Raw genomic sequence first — 23,701 nt, 5'->3', positions numbered from 1 at the left:
TTGAGCAGAGATGAACAACAAGTGGTTGATGTTTTCTATTACTGAGAAGTTGTCTGAAACAATTCTGAGAGACACATCCAAAAACTCTAGCTGCAGAGTTGTTTGTATATGAGAGAATTAGAACCTTGTGTTACACTCTGAACTCCCTTACTGGAAGAAGTACCTCAAGAGATATAAATCTACAGGCGCAATAGAGAGGAGGACAGGGATAACTCACTCAATCAGAACTCTGGCCTTTTTCCTCCTTTTAGCAGCGGGAGAGTGAGTCAACAACCAGCCCACCCTGGGGAGTGTTTAAACACCATCCTTAACTCTTTGTCCTGCCAGTGTGAAGGGGATTACCATCAATCTGACACTGTCTCTGGTCTAATCTATCTTAATCTGCCAGTCTTAATCTAAGGCCTTAATCGAGAACCACCTCTGGGCTGCAGGAGATAATGTGACAGGAGGCACTGGGGGCCTCAGCAACACAGAGACTGATATGGGAAACAAGCACTTGATGGAAAACACAGCATTTGTTGTTGTAAAATGAAAATGGATTTCTGTGGAACTCAACAAATATGGTTGGACTTTAAAGCCCTGAGCAATTTGAATAAAACAATATAATCACACACTCACTGACCGTAGATTCCAGTGGAGATGCAGGGGAAAGCCTGCAGAGAAAAGATGGCAGATAAGTGGTTAGAGTCTGTTGCTGATCATATAACAGCCTGGTCTACCATCTCTCAACACACGTATACATGCGGAAAAATAACACCCTGATGGATCTTGATGGTCTCCTCCTAACTAGCAGACAAACCAAACAGTTGTTGATTACATTATTACAGCAGCAATAAACCTTATTGTGGGTTATTGGGATTATTGTGGTAATTCAAATGGAGCACAATCAATTATATGTATATTATTGTATACTTTTTGTCACACAAGACATCAATCTATAATCTCTACCATTGACTTAATCCTTCAGGTTTAAAAAGTACGTTAAGACACTTCTCATGATGGAAGATAAGGATTCTATTATCACTTAACATTAAAGTATGTGCACGCCTTATTACCTGTGAGCGGGCTTATATTTAAAACCTAGTCAGGAATAGGCATGTTAGAGATAGACAAACTGGATTAACAATTTTAAAAGGCAATTTTAGGCTTAATTACGTGCTAAAAAATGGCAATAAGGACTACTTTAAGCAGGTTGTTGTCCAAGTTGAGCCAAGCAGCCAGCAAACTTCAAAACAGATCAAATCTGGCAGATTCTCAACCTGCTGTCAAACAAAGACGTACGAGCAGATGTCAGGAAGCTCTCTGAGCCTCCAGAACTAGTCATTTAACCAGACTGTGGAGCTGGCAAGGCTGAGTCAGTGCAGACATGACTCACATGTTCCTCAAGATGAAAGGTAAATTGATGGAAGTGAAAAACAAACTTACCACAGTGTAGTTTGGTGAAAACACAAAGCTATGGCTGACCAGCACATGTAAAGACAGTTTGTGTCATACAGCTGCAGTCAGGCTCGTGCAAAGATCTGTTTTCAAACAATAACATCTTCTTTTTTTTTCTAATTCATCTATTGACTTGCCAATATGACAGTGCTGTGATCCGCTAAACATACATTAGGATTGCGAGAGAACACGACTGCAATGTTTAGCAATACAGAAGTGTAAATTGTGAACATAACTAACTACAGTTAAAAATACATGAGGTTTGCAATTAGTAAAATGCTTGAGAACAGAGGCTGTTAACACTATCTTCCTTGGGTCTTTTTTTTTACACCATACCTGTGACATTATGTTCATGTCTTTCTTTGACTTTAACACTTCATTTTGTTGCGAAACCTACTGCCTGCTGTGTTTCAGAAAGCCTTTCTTCGAGTTTCCACACTCCAACATGTCCTCCATCTATCTCAGTTCGAACGCTGTTTCACTTCTTTCCCTCACATTTCTATTTTAACGACATTATTTTTGTGCCTTTGCACATCTGAACATTCTCTTAACCTTAATCGCTCAGGTTTTTGCTGTCGTTATTCTTTAGGTTTATCACTTCCTTTTCATCTCGACAATCCTGCTTCCACCATCCCTCCGTCCTTCTGTTCTCACCACAGATCGTGCAGAGCTTTCAGCGGCTGTTTTCAGGCTGTTGTCGTAGCAGGACCTCAGAGCTTTCCTCTGCTCCTCGCCAACTCCTCCCTGAGCAATCGGCCCCACAGTGTGGATCACATCTGCAAGCAGGATGAGATGATGTAGCAATTTTAACGTGAGAAAGGAGAGTAAAATATGCTTATATGTTCAATTTTGAAGGTATTGTTATACTATACATATGTAGTAACAGTGCTGGTGGTGTAATTTATATTATATATATATATATTCAGACCTTCATTTGGAATTTTAATAAAAACCACTTCAGCAGCTTTGGGTCTTCTCAGGTAAATCTCTGCACATTCTGTGCCTGGATTTGGACAGCTCATCCCATTCTTCCAGCAAGATCATCTCAAGCTCTGTCACAATGAATGAGAAGTGTCTGAACTGCCATTTTCAGGTCTCTCCACCGATGTATTATGGGGTTTAGGTCTAAGCTTTGGCTAAGCCACTTAAGTACAGTCTGAGAATTGTCAAGAATCCACTCAGAATCATCTTCTCGGCGGTACGTTTTCTCGTTGCAGCCGAAACCTGAACCGTCACCCATGTCGACTCGGTCTGAACTCCGGAGAGGATTTGATTCAAACATCTCTTCAATCTCACTTGTCTCTGTCAATCAGAGAAACGCACACAGACTTCAATACATAACACAAACACGTTCATTGCAAGGCCACGCTCAATCGTTAAGAATGGAAAAAGAACACAAAACAAACAGTAAACAGTGAGAAGCACTCCCACAGCAGTATGCTTCAGTCAGGTGATCGATCGCATAGAAAATATCTGTCAGAACAATTACAGTCATTGGAGGGACTGTTTTTTTTTTTCCTGATGTTTTTCCTCTCAGCCCCGTTCATCAAGGCCAGACAGTTCAGTTCACACCAAAGGATCTTTTCCCTAATGTCCTACAAGTCCTTGAAATGTTTGTGTGCAAACTCCAAGAGAAAAGATACTCATAAGCCTTTTACTCAAAGTGGCTTAAAGACTGATGAAGTCCTGAAGAAGACAAGGCTGTGATTATTCTCTGTTAGAATAATGTTTGGCACTTCTTGCCTGGTTACTCAGTTTGGCTGACATCACAATTCTATCATTGAGGTCTACAGAGATTTTCTTGGACATTAACATGTAGTTTGAACAGAGGGTTTTATACACAGTGCACATGCAGGTGTCTAAATAGTCCAATTAATTTTTTTATTAGTAAAACTTTTTGTTTTTCTTCATTTTAAATTGTTAATACACAATTTTAACACGCAGTAAATTGTAAGATACTGAAAAATATTCTGGAAAAATGGCCAAAAACGTTTTTTTTCTGAACCTTTTATGTCCAGACACATTTTAAGGCTTAGGTGTGGGGGATAAAGGGATAAATTAATAATTAAATAATAAACATATATAATATCTGTAGGACTTTTTCGCATCCAGGCTACGTATAACTCTACACAGAGGAGAAAATAAAATCAGGCAATTAAACCACAGAGGTAAATAGTAATTAAAATGATATAATCAAAATTATATTAAAATAGCGATGCCATAAAAAACAATTAAGACAAGCTTGCAATGAGAATATGTGCTAAGATTAATTAAAGGCTTTAGTGAAAGTGTTTTCAAAGGTTATTTGAAAGATGTCATTGATTCAGTTTGCCTCATAGTTCAGGGAGATCCAGAGTATCACTTACTTCACTCACTAACTTACTATTAGATTTGGTTTTGTAGATTTGGTCACATTATTCTAAACCATTATATTGTTCTTGTTAATAATCATACATCTTTTTTTAAATCAAATTTGAAGAAAAATGGAACAGGTAGTGAGCTGTGTGATTACCCAATTATTTTTTTTACCGTTAAGCAATTACGTTAATGCACAATCAATCAATTTTAAATGCTACATGCAAATAATTTGAAATATAGAAGTGGGCAGTAAACCTTCAAATGTCATGGTTGTATTGTCTATAATTATAAAAGCCAACTGTCTGAAAAAGTAGATTTGTGTGAGCTGGTTTGTTTGGAGCTAGGAGCCAATTAGCCTGACGACCTCCATCATGGCTGCCAGAGGATAACATGACACCAAAGAAGCTTTCTCTTCATTAATCAAATAGAAAAAGCCTTACCTAGAGTGTGCCTGGCACAATCCAAAGTGAAAAAAAGTTTTCTTTGTTTCTCTCAGCAGGTTCACAGCAAAAAATGTCTTCTACACTTTCTATTTGCTTTGAACATTATTACACCACTTTTCCTCAAACACTCAGCGAATTCATGGCATGTTTCTCTGTCAAGTTAATGACAGTTTGTTTAGTTGGAAACGCTCCTTTACTGTGATTAAATAAATAGTGAAAGGACTGTTTTTTTGAAGTGGAGGCATGAAAAGAGAGGAAACAGAAAGCCTAAGAAACAGAAGCTGAGCGAGGATGAGAGGGCTACAGTGGAGTTTAAGCAACCTCTACAAGCCAACACCAGCACACATTCTGATGAGTCTCAGCATGTTGCTCACAGCGTGAATCCCACTGCTGAGATAAGACCTAGTTGGACTGCTGACTCTATATACACACAGAAAAATTTCTCGCAATGCATTAAATCTAGTGTTGAGACTTCTCCCTAACAGCATTCCATGGTGTGATAATCTCAGATCTTTCCTTAACAGATCAATCTTGACACTTCAGTTTTAAATCAAGTGGCAACACTGGACTGATCTGCAATAGATTTGACATCACACAACCTAACCAAAGCTTGGTTTTCTAAACATTCAGTTAGTACAGCTTTTTGTTTCCTTTTACAACATATGAATTCTGCATGTAAATATGCAAAAAAAGTAAAAACCTTTTGGTTTCCTTCATAGTTTGACTAATTGCGTTTGAGCAGGCGTTTGTTACTCACAGATAAACAATAAGAGGTGGACCACACTGACAGAAATGCAATGGCTTTTGAATGTATCTGCATTCATACTTCATGCAAGCCACAATAACCAGAGATTAGCCAAACACTCATGATAGCCGTCATCGATCATCTCTCAACTGACACTGCTCTGCAGACTATAAGACTATAAACAGTGAAACTCATTGTTGTACATTTATACTCTTTTGACGCTTCATCTACACTGGATGATGATTAATATTATTAATGGCTTTTACTCAATGTCACATGGAAAACACAAAGTATTAACAGATATAAACCTGTTTTTAATCATTTGAAAAAGGTACAGGTTTAAATTGCAGCGCTTGACATTTTAGGGCATTGTAAATTCCCAACCCCAGTCGTTCAGCCTACATATGTTTGCATGTTGGCAAAGTGCTCTAATTAATGCTGAATTAACTATTAACTGCTCTTGCTTGCAATGAACCAGACACTATCACTAGATTACTTAAAGCTGCAAGCTGCAGATTGCACAGTGGAAGCTCTTAAATCCAAACCGGAGAGGATTGGAGTACATTCAGCAGAAAGATTTAATGCTTCAAAACCTGCTATCCTATTTTCAGAACCAGAAATGTGCTCTCGCATTCACTTCCTGAAATTTCTCCAAAGGCTTGTTGTAAGAAATTGTTATAGCTGTAGCCATTGACAAAGGAAATTGTGCCAACTAACCACAATCGATGGAGGATATTTTGGTTAGTGATGCAGGATTTGCTCATTACACCCAGCCAGTGGACCAGAGCTGCTGCAGCCAGAAAACTATTTTTCGTTACAACATATTATTTCAGATACAAACCTGAAACAGAGTTAATGACGGTGGAAAAGGACACTTGATCTTGGATGTATCACAGGTTTAATTTGAAAAAAAACAACTTCTCACTAAAGTAACTTTCAATCTGAGTGTGGTAAGAATGAAACATTCTTTTTAAAGCATGAAATATAGTCATAAAATAAAAGATTCTCCTCTTCACACATGAAAAAAACTATAACTCAGGAATAAACAATTATGGAGTAAACAGTTTCTCTGCAGAATATGGCTCGATGATGCACGAGAGCCACAGTTAGCATAGCTCCTCCTCCTCAAATGCTGTAACGATATAAAAATGATCGACAGTGATCTTTATCAGCGTTTACTCCTTCACTATGAGTAAAATAAGTAGAAACAGAAAGAGCAGACTCCTGCCGTGAGGCAGCAGGTACCGCTCATAGCCAGTACTGTTTATTCTGAACAAACGCTGTACAAACACCAATAAAGCCACGAGGCCAGAATGAGTGTGCAGCAGTGCAGGGCAGAACTTGTACAGCGGACACAGACAGGGGAACGTCACTTGTCCATGAACGTCTGTCAAACAGGAAGTTTAATAACAGTGAGTTTACACTTGACTATATTTACCAGGTAATCCGTAAACTTGTGCTTAGTGTAGTATGGGCATTTTAAGAGTGTGAACTTAAACAGTATACTGATGATCAAAAACCACATCAGATGATGTTTCAGTGAACCCTGAAGACCAGAAGCGCGTGGATCAAAGTCTATACCACAGAGTGGTGCAGCAGTTCTGCTTAAAGTGGAATCATGAACTTGAAGAAACTTTGTCTGAATAAAGATGTGACAACTCATCAATGAGATGTTTGCTGATGAAGGAGAGTGCAGTCCCTGAGAAATCACTTAGTCTGAGTGCATAACCCCCGACTGAAAGAATAATAAGTGCTCCAATCAAAGCTGATTAGGCATTGACATGGCTATTAGACACCAATATTCTCCTATTGCATGGATTATCAAAGGTTTATTTTATGTCATGTCTTTCATATGGTATGCAATGGGAGGTGGATAAGACAACATTTTTAATGCTGCTTTGTTAAGCCTATTAATTTACAGTCGCAATGTATTATTCACAGTCATTTTCTTCATCAAATTCATCTAATTCTTCTCTTTTAAGAACAGCTTGCACAGAATGAATTTGGACATCAGACATTTGTAAGATAATGAGATAATATTGTTTGGCTGCAAATCAAAAAAATAGCTAAATACAACATCACATCATTAGTTTTCATCATCTCTAACCACTCTATCCTCTAAAGGGTTGTGGAGGAAGCTGAGGTCAATCCCAGATGACAAAAGGAAAAAGGCAGGGTATACCCTGGACTAGTCGCCAGTCCATCACAAAGCCAACATACAAACGACCTTTCACTCTCACATTTAGAGTGTCCAATCCACAGTTCTTTGGACTGTGGGAGGAAGCAGTAACTGGAAACACACATGCATGCAAACTCCACACAAAAAGGCTCTTGAAACACTAAAACATACAGGTGATAAGGTACAGATATTCACACCGGTGTACCTAAATATACCTTACAACACCACAACACTGCATTCTGTGCTGGAGCTGCAGAAACACAATTATGGAAAACACTGACACATTCTGTCACATCAGAAAGAATACAGTGGTAGAGAACTGCTAATATAAGAGCTTCTATGAACTAGCAGTAGAACCACTATTGTGATTCATCACTCGGTGAGTAGCAAACGCAGCAGAGACATATATATATATATATTAGAATTTGTTCTTTTTTTGCACACACACCAATTAGCGATAGTGAGTTTGACCTTTGCATTTAACCCATCCTTATTACACACCAGTAGTGAACACACACACACAAACCAGACACAGGAGCAGTAGGCAGCACTTCATCTGTGCCTGGGGAGCAATGGGGGGATTGCATTGGGTACCTTTGAGTACCAGGATTTGTACCGACAACCCTCCAGTTACAAGCCTAATTCCTTTCCTCTTGGCCACGGGCAACATAATGAAATAAATGACAATAAATGAGCAGATAAAACAGCCGTGGACATCAGAGTTTAATTATGCCATGGTCAGACATGCAGTCAACCATAAAGGAAGCAAAACAGTGCAGTCAGAACAATAACCTTTGGCATATTTTTTCTCTCTATGCGTTTGTGATTTGTGTGATTGTTTACATCTCCTTGCTTCACAACAACACCAATAGTCAAGCAACTAAGAGTGAGTATTTGCTCTTTCTGTGTTTGTGTGTTTGTGTGTGTGGAGGTGTGTGTGTGTGTGTGTGTGTGTGTGTGTGTGTGTAGCGCAGCATGTCTTGTGCTGGTTCGGTTCAACAGTGGGTCACATGGTGGTCATTCATCTGCATGTCTGCTAAATGTCAGTGCTACACAAACACACACAGAAGCTTGTTTTTATGTCGTAGTGAGGACACATCACTGACATAATGCATTCCCTAGCACCTTACCCTAAACTTAACCATCAAAACTCAGTGACTAACCCTAACCCCAACCCTAATCCTAACCTAAATCCAATTCTTAACCCTAACCCTAAAACCAGGTTTTACCCGGACAAAATATCCCCACAAAGATAGGTTTGCACGTTCCTTGGACCTCACAAAGATATAAATACAAGTATACGCACACACGTATATAATGTCTTTCTGCTAAAATTGAACTGTAATCTATATGGTGATTTTTCCCTCCTTGCTAACCCACTTATGTGTTTTTCTGACCTCTTTGTTTACCAGAGCCATTTCACCCTTTTTCCACATTCCACCATATTTTTCTCCATCTCCTCTTTCCTATTTCTCCATCTATTCCTTCCACTCACCCAATGTTTGGCTCTCTCTCTCTCTCTCTCCCTCTCTCCGTCCTTTGTCATCACTCTCCTCTCTCCCTCCATCACATTACCTCATCCAGTCATCCCACCTTTCCTCTCACCCCATTACATCTCCTCCATCTCTCCGTCACCTCCTCGCCATCCCTTCTTTCATTTACTCATCCCTCCCTCTCCTTTCTTTAGCCTTCTACCTTATTTATCCCCATCACTTCTACTTTGTCCCTCTCATCCCACTATAATCTTACCCCTGCATCCCTCCCGCCATTCCCCCATTAGACATTTCTCTCCCCCTCTCTCTCTCTGTCACCTGAGGTAGACAGTTCTGTCAGGAGTCGGCCTTATTTACCGCGTCTCTTTGCTCCTGTTTACATTATCGATCGGCAGGGTTGCTTTAGTTCCACCATACATCAACACTCCCCCTCACCCCTCCTCCCCACCACAATGTTACGGCTGCTGGCTCATATTACTCTGAAACACAGAGATGGTGGGGGCTCGATGGGGAGATGGAAAGCTAGTGGAGCATGTTGGGATATATGAGGAATTTATGTGTGAAGGAGGCTGTTGTGGATAATGTGTTATAGTGCATGTGTGTGAGCAGTAGTGTTAAAGGGATAACGCAGACAAGTGCCTTGTGAATGTATGTGTGACTGACAGTGAGTGTAGCACTGAAAACATACACATATGCATGTAGACATGGACAAGACTGACTTGCTGAAGTTCAAACCGAGCACCAGACAAAAAATGGTGATTTAAGTGACTTCAAACGTGGCATGTTGTTGATGCCTGACACGCTGATCTGTGTATTTCAGAAATCTACTGGGATTTTCATATACACACATCTCAGGGGTTTACAGAAAATGGTCTGAAGTGAGCAGCAGTTTTCCAGGTGAAAATGTCTTGTTGAGGCCAGTGGTCAAAGGGTATGACCACACATTTTCAAGGCAATAGAGGACGATAGTAACTCGTGTAACTACTTGTTACAATCGAGGTATGCAGAAGATCATCTCTGAACATACAAGACGTCAAACCTTGAAGCATGTGGACAACAGCAGCAGAAGATCACACCATCAAACTCCTGCCACTTTAGGCCCAGGTCATACTTTCTCCATCTTTGTGTCCACATAGTCTATGCATTCAATAATTGTGTACTGCCTTATCCTCCACGTGTGAGCTGAAGCCAATCTCAGCTGACACAGTGTGAAATGCGTGGTGCACCCTGGACAGGTCACCAGTCCGTTGAGGGGGCCAACATACAGAGATGAGCAACCATTCACTTTCACACTCACACCTACTGTCAATTTAGAGTGTCCAATTAACCTCTGCATGTTTTTGATGAATGAGTCAGACTGAGTCTGGAAGCTGAACTTTCTTGCTGTGAGGCAACAATGCGAGTTGGTACACTGCTGTGTGGTCCATGTAATGGACATTTCTTCATCCGCCAATTTGGAGGAGCAGAGGAGGAGCAGAGCTACAGTTAGAGTCTGCACAGATCGTATGCACAGACTGGGCATGCTCCAGGTAAAGGCCACATTATACTTCTCCGACTGCGTATGCGTTATCCGTCTGCGTCACCACGGAGACGCCTCGAGCATTTATACTTCTGCGTCGTGGTGACGGACACTCGCTGCAATTTCCCGCCCGATCAGTAGGGGTCGCTGCGCAAGGTTGTTGTGCTTCTGGCTACAGTGAGCAATGGCGTCCGAGAAAGAAAGAGAGAGAAAGCCTGTTGTTGTTGAAAAAGTGGCCGTTTCTCACTTTTCTGTGTCACGGAACGCAGTTTTAAGATAATTTGAGGCGAGAAATTGGCCATTTAGAGTCTAAACATGTGCTGTGTGTGTATAGATATGACGTATTTATAGTTCGGCAGCGGCGTTATCGGCGGGGATCAGCTCCGCCTCTGTCAGGACGCCCGGAGCGCACTGAGAGCCGGCACAGAGCAGCTTAGCTCGGCCTGTCCTGAGGACCAATCGCAGCTCTTGCCGTCTCCGTAGTCCCTTGACGGAGTGACGGACACTTAAAAAATATTCCGTGCACCCGGAGACGACGCAGAGGCTCTTCGACAGGTTCTGCGTCGACGCAGAGGACTCTGCGTAGCTACGCAGAGCACTTTACGCAGGAGTATAAATTGGGCTTTACAACACTTTCCAGTCCAGTTAATGATGCACTCTTGTTTTTGGCCAAATGAGACAAAGAAGAAGACAGTAACCATGGGTGCTGGCTTGTAGTTACGTGAGGAGGTCTGCCAGCACTTGAATACACATGAGGTCAAACACCTGGAGAGAAATTGTACTGGAATGGAATATGAGCTTGAATAAGCACGTGTTGAATGCTACACTGGTGTGTACTCTCATATTAGTATGAATGGAGCTGTGGCCATGTACGCATATGGCATGGCATTGGTGTGAATATTGAATAGTATACGCAAAGTACATAATATAATATACATAAATTAGATTTTTACTCAGCTCTGTTTATTTTCCTTTCACTGGTCGAGTCATGAGAGCGATGTCTGACGCAAGAATCAAACTGAACAAAGCTGAACTGTAGATCAGTTAAAAAGACTTAAAAATCCTGAAAAGTGTTAATTTCCAACATTTAGCAAGGAGATTTCTAAAATATCAATATCTAACAGAGGAGTCTGATGTATTTAAAGGCAGCACTGCCGAAAGCTGGCGATCGTGAGCCGCACCACAAGCCGTATTTCAGTTCAGTGACTGTGTCGGATGGAGTCTGTGCTCTGGTCATGCAGGAAGTACTGAACGATTCTGTGAACAAATATTTTTAATTAACTGACTCTAATGATTCAGTACACCGACGTACCGATCAGTACACCAATTCTAAGTGCTTTACAAGTCACTAGTCACTAGTTTGTGTGTTTGTGTCGCATTTTAAACAATATCACGGAAGTTTCATGCAGCCGTGCTATGATGATTATATACTATAGTAATGGAAAACAACTAGATAACAAACCGAGTAGAGTTGAGTTATTGAACATACCTCAGATGTTTCTTTGTGCATAAGAGCAGCGCCATCTTTACCACACACTTGAGAAATTGCTTTCTAAAATATGTCACTTAATGCTATTCGTATTTCCTGGAGGGAAAAAGGCCATATTGAGCTTGCTCCATTATTCTCTATCCTTGGCAACACATTAAGCCTCTTAAGTTCATCTTTACTAACACATCCATCACAGTTCTCCACCAAGGTTTTCTTTTACCTGCAGGATTCAGCCTCAGTATAATTCTTAGGATTTACGTTTTTTCTTCTGTTAAGAGTTAAGTTAAGGTCTCCACAAACTCGCTGTGACCAGTCTTTTTTGCATGTTTTGGCAGCTCGTGGCCAAGCGGAAGGGAACAGATTGTAACAAGAGGGTTGGCAGTTTGAGTCTCTGCCAGGTCAAGGGCTGAAGTATCCCTGAGCAAGGTACCCAATCCCCATTGATCATTGGTAATTGGACACTCTAAATTGACCGAAGCCACAGGGGTCAGTTGGTGGATTCTTCAAACTGCCTGAACAAGTTCCACAAATGGAGGATGCAACCTTGACTCAATCTAGCCCTAAAAGAGCTCAGAGAGGATATTGAACAGTACAAATATTAACTGAATGGATGATAATTCCCATGGATGCTAAGCCCTTTGTGCATTTTGTCAAAGATAAGACCCTGAATGTACAGATATTCAGCAAATGAAATGTAGAAAATGATATACCTTACAGATTTCACTGGTTTAATACTATGTCAAAGAGACCTTTAACAGGTTTAACCCCACTAATAATTCTGGAAATATTTAATGGTTCTTCAGTGATCTTGGAAAAACCACTCATCTGTCCATCAACTTAAAAATTGGTAGGTTTGTCTCTGAAAATCAATAAACAATGACATTATGGAGAACCCACCCCTTAATTTATTTAATACAAACTGTTGACAATGCACTTTCCAGTATGCTAAGCATATAATCCACCAAGTGTGAAGTAGATGTGAAAAACTGATGGACTCCCCCAATGAAACAGCATTTATGTCATCAACTCAAATAAAAAAAAATAAAAAAAGTATGGCCCTCTCCCATAGAGATTTTCAGTTTATGTTTGTTGATTAATGAGGGAGAAACTCAACAGACCAGTTTGTTCATGCTGATTGTGCACAAGCATTTTTTTCCAACAAGCAATTTTCCACCTAACAGCAGTTACCATTGTGGTAGTTGCATACGGTGCAAAAATATGCATGTAATGGCCATATTTTATCATCCTGCTAGAGGTTAATATTTGCAAATCGTCATTACATTAACATGTGCTCATATTGAGCGTGGAACACGTTAGTTTTTATGTTATGCAGAAAAGATGTTTCAAACTGCCTGCAGATGAACATTAGAGTGCAATATGAATTAATGGCTGCCATTAGCCTGTGACTGCATTTTAGTGAGGCTTTGTGTCTTCTGTGGAGCTGAAAAGGTTGAACTTTCATACAGAGGAAGGAACCGTTTTCTGTGGTTAAACAGATGTGAAGCCTTTTGAATTTTACCCTGAAGACTGTTTTCATCACAAGCTTCATCAAACCACAATATTATGTTCTGTGCAATTATCAGCTGTGGCCTAATGTAATGTACAAGACCCTCTTGTTTTGCTTACAGATATGTTTAAGGCAACAGCTTCAGCCAGGTTCTGAAGACTAAATGTTATTTAGTTTTTTTTTTATGTAAAGCACATTGAGTTGCCCTTGTGTATGAAATGTGCTATACAAATAAAGCTGCCATTTTTGGACGTGTTCCAATAAAGTGATTGAGAAATAATTATACTGTGTGGTCATTACAGCATTACTAAAACAACAAAATCTAATGGTGGCCTGAGACTTGAGCGTAAACACATAAGTATGGGACAGGGTGAACAAGGCTTGCCGTTTTCCCATGTTTTTTTTTCTCAAATGAGAACACTGTAGTGCTTATAAGATTAAGTCCTTGTAAGTCCTTTCATCAAAATGTACAAAACACACATCATTGTAATTTCACTCATAATCATAACACAGAGGCCATGACAGATGGTCTTCGTTTCTATGGGTGCTTCAATCAATCGGCCACTGACCATTATTTGTTCCGAGTAGTTTCATTGGTAGGCAGTATATGGGCCAAATCAGAAGAGCCACTCAACTCAGCAATGAAAAAGACAATAAATTAGTTGTGCTCTGAAATTTGGAAAGGTCAAATAACAGAAATATGACAGCAATAAGTCTGCCTTTTCAAAAAATACATAGCACCAAAGCCGAGTGTGCAGGGCCATTCAGCAGCTCAACACACACTCAGCTGCTGCTAACAATGACAGCAACCTTAGTACAAGGACAGCAAGAAGCCAAAATGTTGGAATTCATAAGCCTTGATCGCCAGCTACTGTCTGTTGTGAAGGACAAAATCATGATTCTGTGAAAGGATGTGCGCCTGTCGCATTTATACCAAAATGCTGTTGACCCACATCTGCATCCTTATGAAGTACAACCGCTCAAGGACCATGTTTTTGAAAGTGTCCAGAAGATATTTTACGACATTTAGTCTGAGTGCTGCACATCGCAGTCCTTGATCTGAAGTGAGAAAAGTCGAGTCACACATTCTTCACATTCCTCTGAGTATCAAAAACATCTCAAAAGTACAGTACATTTCCATTCAGAATTGATAAGACAAAAACACGGATATTTTAACCACTACATTTCAAACTATATACATAATGTGGGTTTGGCATCATTGATTGGTAAAGGGGCCTGGACCAGAGACCGGTACTGGGCCTTGGAATGGGACAAACTGGGCAGAAAAAACTGGTAAAAAGCAAATGGAAATACCCAAACCTTTTATTACATGTGACAATGAAAGTGTATATTTATTTGACTCTACCAAACCCTGGCCTATGTAGTTAGACACATGGCTTGCATTAGATAAATTGGATGAAATTAATGTCTGGATGACTCAACAAGACTACAGAATAAAACCACAACTTTTGAAAATGCAATGATGCCAAACTTCAGCATAACCTATAATAAGGATGGACATTTTAATTCCTCTTGGAGATCAATTAAATGTTTATGATATCTAAGAATTGTGTGTGTGTGTGTGTGAATGTACTTTTATTTGTTACTGCTTTAGGACTTTTCCCAGGTTCTCATGGGGACCAAAATCTGAGGCAGAACCTCAGTAGGAACAGGAACTGGTTAAGTTTAGCGCTATGGTCTGAATTGTGGTTAGTTGAAGGTTAGGGTTGAGCATTAACTGGTTATGGTTAAGGTCAGGAGTAACATGTTTGTCAGGCTACTGAAGTCAATGCAGTATCCTGAGAAGAATAGCCGCACAAACCTGTGTTCATGAGTAGGCGTCACGCTGGCTTGTGCCTTAAGAGAACTTGACGGCGTGCCATCCGGTGACAGCCGCCCAGTATTTTTTTCTTTTTGTCTGCACTTCCAGCTTTTTTTTTCCTGCTCATTGTTATTACCACAATCTTTTTTCGCTCGGTTCAACCATTCCTGCCTTTCTCCCCTCCTTGGTCTCTCACCATTCTTACCTGGGAGGCTACGAGTCACTCCTCCTGCTTTCCATATTTAACAGTTCTCCATTCGTCCATCGGTCCTCTCTCCTCCCCTTTCTCCATCTCTTCTCATACTTCCATCTGTCCCTCTCTTTTCTTTATCTGCCTTTAAAGCAGAAGGCAGGAAAAAGGCTAGCTGGTCCTTTGTGAGCCTCAGTTTGTGCTCAACCAAGCGAACACGGCTCTTAAATCCAGGCTCGGGCTTTGGCAACAAAAGGAATGCTCAGGTCTTGTAGAGGCCCCTATGGCTCTCCCTATCTCTTTCCACCTTCCTCTGAGAAAGACAGAAGGGCAGTTACTCTAAAGAGGAGGACAACAGACGACAGAGAAGGGGGCGCTAAAAAGAGCGGACATAATTCTCCTTATTGGAGAACAGCAAAGACATTCTTTACTCCTTCTCACTCCAGCTCTCCAACTCTTTTTTCCCTGAGCCAAGCAACACTGGTGCCTTTTTTTCCCTTTTTCTTCATCCCTATTTTCTGCTTCAAGGCAAATGAATTAACTGAATGAATTAACACCAAGGCTGGTGCTGCTATGATCATCATCATCACGTTCCTCCTCATCAACAGCAGCAGCTTTGATGAAGCTTTTTAACACCTAGTAGGATCACACTGCTGACGCCGAGGCAGGAAGATGCAAATATGTCGACAACCTTGTCACAAAAAAAAAAGGAAAGAAAATCTAGTCTAAGGTCTGAAAGCTATAGTCTTTAGCCCAGAGCCTGGTCGCTGCTGATGATAGGAACACAGGGGGAACGAGTGGAGATGAGATGGGGAGGGAAATGCAGGAAGTGGTCGTGGATGGGCGGTCAAGAAAGAAATGAAGGAGAAACCAAACGTGGAAGTGAAGAATGAGGAAGGGGGTTAGGGGGTGGAGAGCGGCAGAAAAGGTGGATAAAGGTGAACGGGAGGAAAACAAAGCAGTTAAAGCTAGTGATCGAAACAGGAAGAAAGAGAGAAACAGACGAGTGAGAGTGTCAGGGTGACAGGCGACGCAGAGAGATAGAGGCTCTTGGAGGAGAAATGGGGGGGAGTCCAGGGGAGTACAGTGAGGATTTTAATTAGCGGTAATTGGCCACTGAGGGAACTGAAACTGGGAGTTGTGAGGCAGTGAAGGAAGAGGGGGGGGGGGGGGGGGGCACAGCAGCCACATTTTTGACACTTTGAGTGATATCTCTGTTGCTTTGTACCTCTTTATTTTCTTCAGCACTTCTTTTCTGCGTCTTGTCTGACCTCCATCTTTTTGAACCTCTGATTGTGTTATTCCAACACTGTTTAAATGCAGACGACTGCAAACCAACAATGACACGGAGCAAGCGAAAGCACCAAGGTTACAGTCCGTATTCCTACTATAGTTTTATCAAACTGCCGACAACAAACAAGGCTGTGAGAGATAATTCAAAGAGCCTGATCCCGACGTTGGACTCAAAGCGAGCTCAAACACAATAGATGTATACAACAGGCTAACAAATTGTCAAGTATCCGTCTGCTGGAGGAGCAGAGGTTAATGCTTATATCGCTCTCCTTGACCCTCTGCAGTGTTTGTGCTACCTCTGCCATGGCATCCACTCAATGAATAGTTTCACCTGTGTAACTTTGTCCTTTCATTTTGCTGATGTATAATTACACAGTGGCAACGCAGGTGATGCAGACCTGCTCAGGCTTTCACCCTGTTGTAAGTCAACGTATCAACAAAATAATGTTTTCAACGATATTTGAAGGTCAAAATCGTACGTTGCGTTGGTTTAAAGGAGCAGTTCTATTTCATCCTTACTGACCGCCAGAGGCGGTGCTTTAGCACTGAATATCTCCATCTCGCACATGCGCAGGTCGAGTGTTTATACCAACAAAGTCACCCATGACCCCTGATGACGCCGGCTAGCCTATATCTTCCGGTGACATCAGAGGATCTGTTCCTTTTCATCTTCTCGCTATGCAGGTAGACGCATGTCAGTAAATCCTAGCTGAATTAAAGCGTTCATCGCCGCTTTGTCGCCGGTAGCCTTGTGACAATCTGTCGGAGCTGCGAGCTGCTCGCCCTCCAAGGGCTGCGACGAGCGGAGACGGAGTTTCGTCGCGGTTCGCCGTGGACACTCCGAAACAGAAGTTTGGATCAGCCAACGCTACAACTGGCTGAGTATACCAGGCGTCTTTCGCCTCCTTTGAGAGTATATCTTACTTTGCTAAATAAGTCGGTGAAGGCGTTGTACTCGCTCCCGCTCCCGACATTTTTCTTTGTGTTATGGTTACGGGCGCTAGCGGTTAGCATTGTCTGCTCGACCTAGCGTCTGTGTAATTTGTAATCGGTACACAGTCGGTAGTACCCGCCTTTTGTTGTAATTTTTTATGTTGGAGAAGTCAATGTACTCGCTCCCCTCCCAACATCAGTACTTCTACTGTCCGTGAGTAGTTGTACAGCGTTTATCGCTTTCGTTTTATTTTTCCAGTGTCGGTGAAAACAGCGCGCGCGCTCTCTATCCCGACACTTGTCCCTAATTACGGCGCTAGAGGTTTGCATTATTTGCTCAACCTGGCGTCCACTAATCGGTACACAGCTAGTTGTACCCGTCTTTTGTTGTAGTTCTATACGTCGGTGAAGTCAGTGTACTCACTTCCTCTCCCGACATCAGTACTTCTACTGTCCGAAGTGAGTAGTTGTACAGCGTTTATCGCTTTCATTTTATTTTCCGGTGTCGGTGAAAACAGCGCGCGTGCTCTCTATCCCGACACTTGTGCCTAATTACGGCGCTAGAGGTTTGCATTATTTGCTCGACCTGGCGTCCACTAATCGGTACACAGCTAGTTGTACCCGTCTTTTGTTGTAGTTCTATACGTCGGTGAAGTCAGTGTACTCGCTTCCTCTCCCGACATCAGTACTTCTACTGTCTGTGAGTAGCCGTGCAGCGTGTATCACTCTCGTTTTATTTTCGAAGAGCAGTGTGGGTGAAAACAGCGCATGCGCTCTCTATCCCGACACTTGCGCTTAACTACAGGCGCTAGAGGCTAGCATTTCTGCTCGACCTACGTCTACTAATCAGTACACCGCTGGGTGTACCTGTCTTCAGTTATAGAAGGTACTACCGCTATCTGTGAGTAAATCTGCCATTAGGCTAACTGTATTAAACGCCCGTTCCGGTTCCCCGGGATGCTGCCTCTCACGCCTCTGGGGGGAGCTCCTGCTCCTCAGCCCGCAGTCGCGGTGCTGGGTCAGGGGATGACTCTATGGGGGCCATCATTCGCATGGCCCTTGCCCGCCTGCAGGTGGACATTCCGCAGGCTCAATCGGCTCCCGCCAGTGCCTTTTTCAGGCGTGAACCAGCCCCTATCGCCTTAACTGTGCCCCCGTCGGATGAGTACCTGAGGGAGTTGCATGCATGCTGGAGAGATACCAGAGCACTCTCCCACGCAACATCAGATGGCCGGGCGCTAGCAGCCATGCAGGATGCAGCCAAGTTTGGTCTGGCCTGCATGCCTGCGGTTGAGCCAGCTATAGCGGCTCTCATTGTCTCACCGGATGAGGCTCTGAGACCGGACGCCAGGTGTCCGCGCCCCCAGTGTCGGGCTACAGATGACCTGCTCTCCAGGGCCTATGACACAGCAGCACGCATGGGACGCATTAGCAATTCCCTGTCCCACCTAATGCTTGCTCTCTCAGCATCCCTCCAGGGGGCTACACTGGACTCTTCCATCCACAGCTTTAGCGATGCATCTCTACAGGCATTTTCCCTGATGTCCAGAGAACTCGGGCGCCTGATGTCTACACTCGTTCAGACTCGCCGCCAGGTATGGCTGGCACAATCACCTCTCACTGAGGCGTGCCGGAGAACCCTCCGCAGCATCCCAGTGGAACCTGGTGAGAATTTTGGGTCAGCTGCTGTAGAGGCGCTTGAACGTACAGTCCAGGCCAGGCAGACTCGACAGCAGCTCTCGGGGCTTCACAGAAGTATGCCTCCCCCAAGCAGGCCTAGGGTCTCTCCAGCTCCCCCCAGGCGCCACTCTCAGCCACCGACTCTCCCCAGTGGCTACCTTAGGTCTCGGCGGTCGGTTCAACAGCCGGCTCGACGAGGCCCTGAGGCCTTTCGAGCCCCCGAAAGATTGCCCCCAAGACGTCCTCAGAACTTCGACGCTGCCCGTCGTCCCCCCAGGGCCCCTAGAGGCCGGGGGACCAGGCGCTGAGAGTCCGGGGCCGGTCGTCGGCTGTTTCTCCCAGCAGCAGCTCAGCTACTGGACTGCTTCCACCACGGACCCCCTGGGTGATTTCCACCTTAACCCACGGGTACAGACTTCAGTTCCGACGCCGGCCCCCAAACTATGGCCAGGTCAGGATGACCATCATACGCGACCTGGCAAAAGCCCATGCCCTCAACCAGGAGTTGTCCACCCTCCTGGACAAGGGTGCCATCGAGCCGGTAGACCCCCTATCATCCGGGGGTTTCTACTCGACCTACTTCCTAGTGGAAAAGAAAGACGGCGGACTCCGCCCTATCCTCGATCTGAGGGGACTCAACAGGTTCCTGAAGGCCCTGAAGTTCCACATGCTCAGTACCGCAGAGGTTCTGCGTACTGTTGCCAGGGGGGAATGGTTTACTTTAATAGACCTGAAGGATGCATACTTCCATGTCCCCATAGCACCACACCACAGGCAATTTCTGCGGTTTGCTTTTCAGGGTTGCCATTATCAGTTCAGGGTTCTCCCATTCGGCCTCTCCCTTTCACCACGGGTGTTCACCAGGTGTGTGGCAGCAGCCCTCTCACCCCTGCAGGCGCAGGGCATGAAGGTCCTGCCATATCTGGACGACTGGCTGGTCTGCGCGTCATCCCGGTCTCAGGTGACCCGAGACACGGCGGCTCTACTTTCACATGTGGCCCAGCTCGGGCTCAGGGTGAATTTTACAAAGAGCTGCCTGGTTCCCTCACAGAGAATACTCTTTCTGGGGGTGACCCTGGATGCTGTTGCCATGAGGGCCTACCCATCACCTCGGCGTGTAGAAGACATCCTCCGCCTCCTTCTCCTCTTTCAGAGGGGCCGCTGCTTGCAATACGTCCAGTATATGTGCCTCTTAGGCAGGCTGACAGCTGCTGCCACTGTGGTTCCCTTAGGGTTGCTGTCAATACGCCCCCTTCAGAGGTGGCTGAACAGTTTCCACTTAGACGCCGAGCGACACCGGCACAAGAAACTCAAGGTGTCACATCGCTTCCACCTTGCTCTGGCCCCACGGAGGGAGAGGTCATTTCTCCTCCAGGGCATGCCCATGGGCTCTATTGCATCCCGTCGAGAGACTGTCACAACAGATGCATCCCTCACAGGGTGGGGTGCTGTGTGGCAGAACCGGACAGCTCGAGGCCTGTGGAACGCACAGGACTGCTTGGACCATATAAATGTCCTGGAGCTACGGGCAGTGCACATGGCGCTACAGTTTTTTCTTCCATTCCTAAGAGGGAGGAATGTGCTGGTGCGGTCAGACAACGTCTCAACCGTCTCTCACATAAACCACCAGGGGGGAACCAGGTCCGCACGGCTGCTGCAGGTGTCCCGGGACCTCCTGTTGTGGGCGGCCCCCCGCCTAGCCAGCATAAGGGCGATGTATTTGCCTGGGGAACGGAACTGGGCGGCAGACTCCCTATCACGCTGCAAGCCTCCACCAGGGGAGTGGCGGCTTCACCCAGAGGTGGTGCTCAATATCTGGGATGTGGGCAGAGGTGGATCTCTTTGCCACGGAAGAGTCGACCCACTGCCCCCTCTGGTTCTCACTGATGGAGGAAACCAGCCCTCTGGGCCAGGATGCTATCGCCCACGATTGGCCAGAGAGCCTACTCTACGCCTTTCCACCGATACCTCTGATTCTTCAAATACTGCAGAGGGTCCTACAGCAGGGCCACAGGCTGCTACTGGTGGCCCCCTTCTGGCCAGGGAGGGCATGGTTCCCTCTGCTACACAGGCTCTGCCACGGCTCACCGTGGCGTCTCCCCGACAGGTTGGATCTCCTGTCTCAGCTAGGGGGCCAGGTCTGGCATCCCGAACCTCATCGCCTCCAGCTCTGGGTGTGGCCACTGCAGGGCCCGACCCGCTGCTGACAGTGTCCAGACACTGTCCAACATACCATACTGAATGCGAGGGCGCCTTCTACCCGAATACAGTATGAGAATAGGTGGAAACTGTTATCTGCCTGGTGTTCAGACAGGGGTGAAGACCCTGTGCACTGTACAATTACAAAAATTCTCGAGTTCCTACAGTCACTCCTGGACAGCGGACGGTCCCCCGCTACCCTGAGGGTATATGTGGCGGCCATTTCTTCTCAACACACTCGAGTTGATGACAACACCGTGGGGTGCCACAGACTTGTGTCCCTTTTTCTAAAGGGAGCCTTAAGGTTAAAACCCCCAAGGACACCGAGAATTCCAGCCTGGGATCTGCCCCTGGTGCTGGATTCCCTGTGCCTGCCCCCCTTTGAGCCCCTGGCGCAGGCGGAGTTGAAGTGGGTGTCTACGAAGACTGCCTTTCTCCTCGCCATCACTTCAGCAAAGCGTGTCGGGGAGCTACATGCTCTCTCCGTGAGTGACTCGTGTCTGAGGTGGAACTCAGATGGCTCAGGGGTCGCTCTGTGGCCGAATACGGCTTTTCTACCTAAGGTTCTGTCAGCGTCAAACCTTAATCGACCTATTCACCTGGCACAGTTTATTCCCCCAGCAGGGGAGGAAAGGTCAGGACTCCTGTGTCCTGTCCGGGCCCTGAGAGTCTATATAGAGCTGACCACAAGCATTAGACGTTCAGAACAGCTGTTCCTCTGTTACGGAGGCCCTAAGGAAGGCTGTGCCCTTTCCAAACAGCGGCTCTCGCACTGGATTGTGGATGTCATCACCCAGGCGTATAAAAACAGTGGTCGCCCCCTACCATCCGGGGTGAGGTGCCACTCTACTAGGGCCATTGCTACATCATGGGCGGCACTGCGCGGTGTGCCCCTGGGGGACATCTGTGATGCGGCATCGTGGGCATCACCAACTACCTTCTCCAGGTTTTATCGGGTGAATGTGGCCACCCCCCACCCACTGGGTGTGGCCCTGTTGCCCGCCTCTACTGCTCCCTCTCACTGAGGTACGTACTGGCATTCCTCGTGACTTTGTTGTTATGGTCATCCAGTGCTAAAGCACCGCCTCTGGCGGTCAGTAAGGATGAAATAGAACGAAAGTTACGTATGTAACTACGGTTCTATGAATCCTGGATGACCGCCAGAGCGTTCCGTCACTCAGAATACGCGTGGTTTCGCGAGAAGATTCTGCAGGAACAGATCCTCTGATGTCACCGGAAGATATAGGCTAGCCGGCGTCATCAGGGGTCATGGGTGACTTTGTTGGTATAAACACTCGACCTGCGCATGCGCGAGATGGAGATATTCAGTGCTAAAGCACCGCCTCTGGCGGTCATCCAGGATTCATAGAACCGTAGTTACATACGTAACTTTCGTTTTATGTTATATTCAAGAACTGAACTGGAAAAGTCTATGAACACTGTAAAAATAACACAGGTTTCACACGAGCTGGACATGTAACCAAATGATCTAACCCTAAAATAACAGAGAAGTGACTGTGAGCTGACAGTAATAAATAAAGGTCTATTTATTGCTGCTTTGCTTTGCTTTGTTTTTCATCTGTTATTATTATTATTTGCTGGTAACATGGCTGTACCAAGTGTATGATGCTGCTAAGTGACCCTGTCTTATAGATTCTAATTTCAGTGGCACGTTCTTGTGGAATAAATTAAAATAAATAAATATAAACTGGTAAAACTCAAAGTGAGCACATAATATATAATCACTGATAGTTTTACCGTGAATGTACCTTATACTTATCATCCACATAAAGCTGGTTTACCAACATGTTTGCATGACTCATAAATTACATAAAATGAGTTTTTGCCCATTTATTCCTTCTGCATGTTTACAAACTAAACTCCCAAAAAAAATGACTGTATTATGTCTGTGCAGTACTATTTAAATGTGACAATAGACTGTTGCACAATCATTGTTGGTTTATTGCCATGGTTCATGTTCTCCTGTGATGACTGCACAGTGTATCAGCTGATCAACAAAGTAAGACTTAATGGTGTCAGTAAGCTTTTGACGTCACTAAAGCACAGTGCATCTTCTACAGGACGTGAATAGACCCACCCACCTCTCCTCACCTCCCCAGTGTTCCACCATGTTGTATTCTAGTGTGTTTGGCTGGGGAGCGAGGGGTGACTGGGGAACGGGTTAGCAGGGGTGTATCTGTGTTTATCGGTACACAGGTGAGCTCTGAGCGCTGTGTTGTCTGGACAACACATTTGGCTCACGATCCCTTGTCTGGCAACTGAAAAACACACGCAAACACACACACGCCTACACAAGTGTGGATCTTTACAGCAAGCATGTGCCTCGCAAATGAGCAACACTCAAACAGGCTGATTTCAAACTGCGCCGTTCCTAATCAGACCCTCATTTACAC

General features: G+C 44.4%; 1 protein-coding gene across 2 annotated transcripts in view; it reads right to left on the bottom strand.

The window, feature by feature from the left end:
• Positions 1–23,701, bottom strand: part of macrod1 (mono-ADP ribosylhydrolase 1) — a 125,814-nt gene that overhangs the window by 15,655 nt on the left and 86,458 nt on the right. For both annotated transcript variants that reach the window (XM_083891621.1, XM_083891620.1), the window contains exons 6-7: positions 2,092–2,213; positions 623–653 (exon numbers count right to left, since the gene is read on the bottom strand). In XM_083891621.1, coding sequence (XP_083747747.1) covers positions 623–653; positions 2,092–2,213 — 153 coding nt within the window. The remainder of the gene's footprint in view (positions 1–622; positions 654–2,091; positions 2,214–23,701) is intronic.

This window comes from Microchirus variegatus (assembly GCF_963457635.1).
Source record: "Microchirus variegatus genome assembly, chromosome: 6".
Taxonomy (NCBI): domain Eukaryota; kingdom Metazoa; phylum Chordata; class Actinopteri; order Pleuronectiformes; family Soleidae; genus Microchirus; species Microchirus variegatus.
The sequence above is the reverse complement of the archived record's forward strand: the minus strand, read 5'-3'. Positions and strand labels throughout refer to the sequence as shown.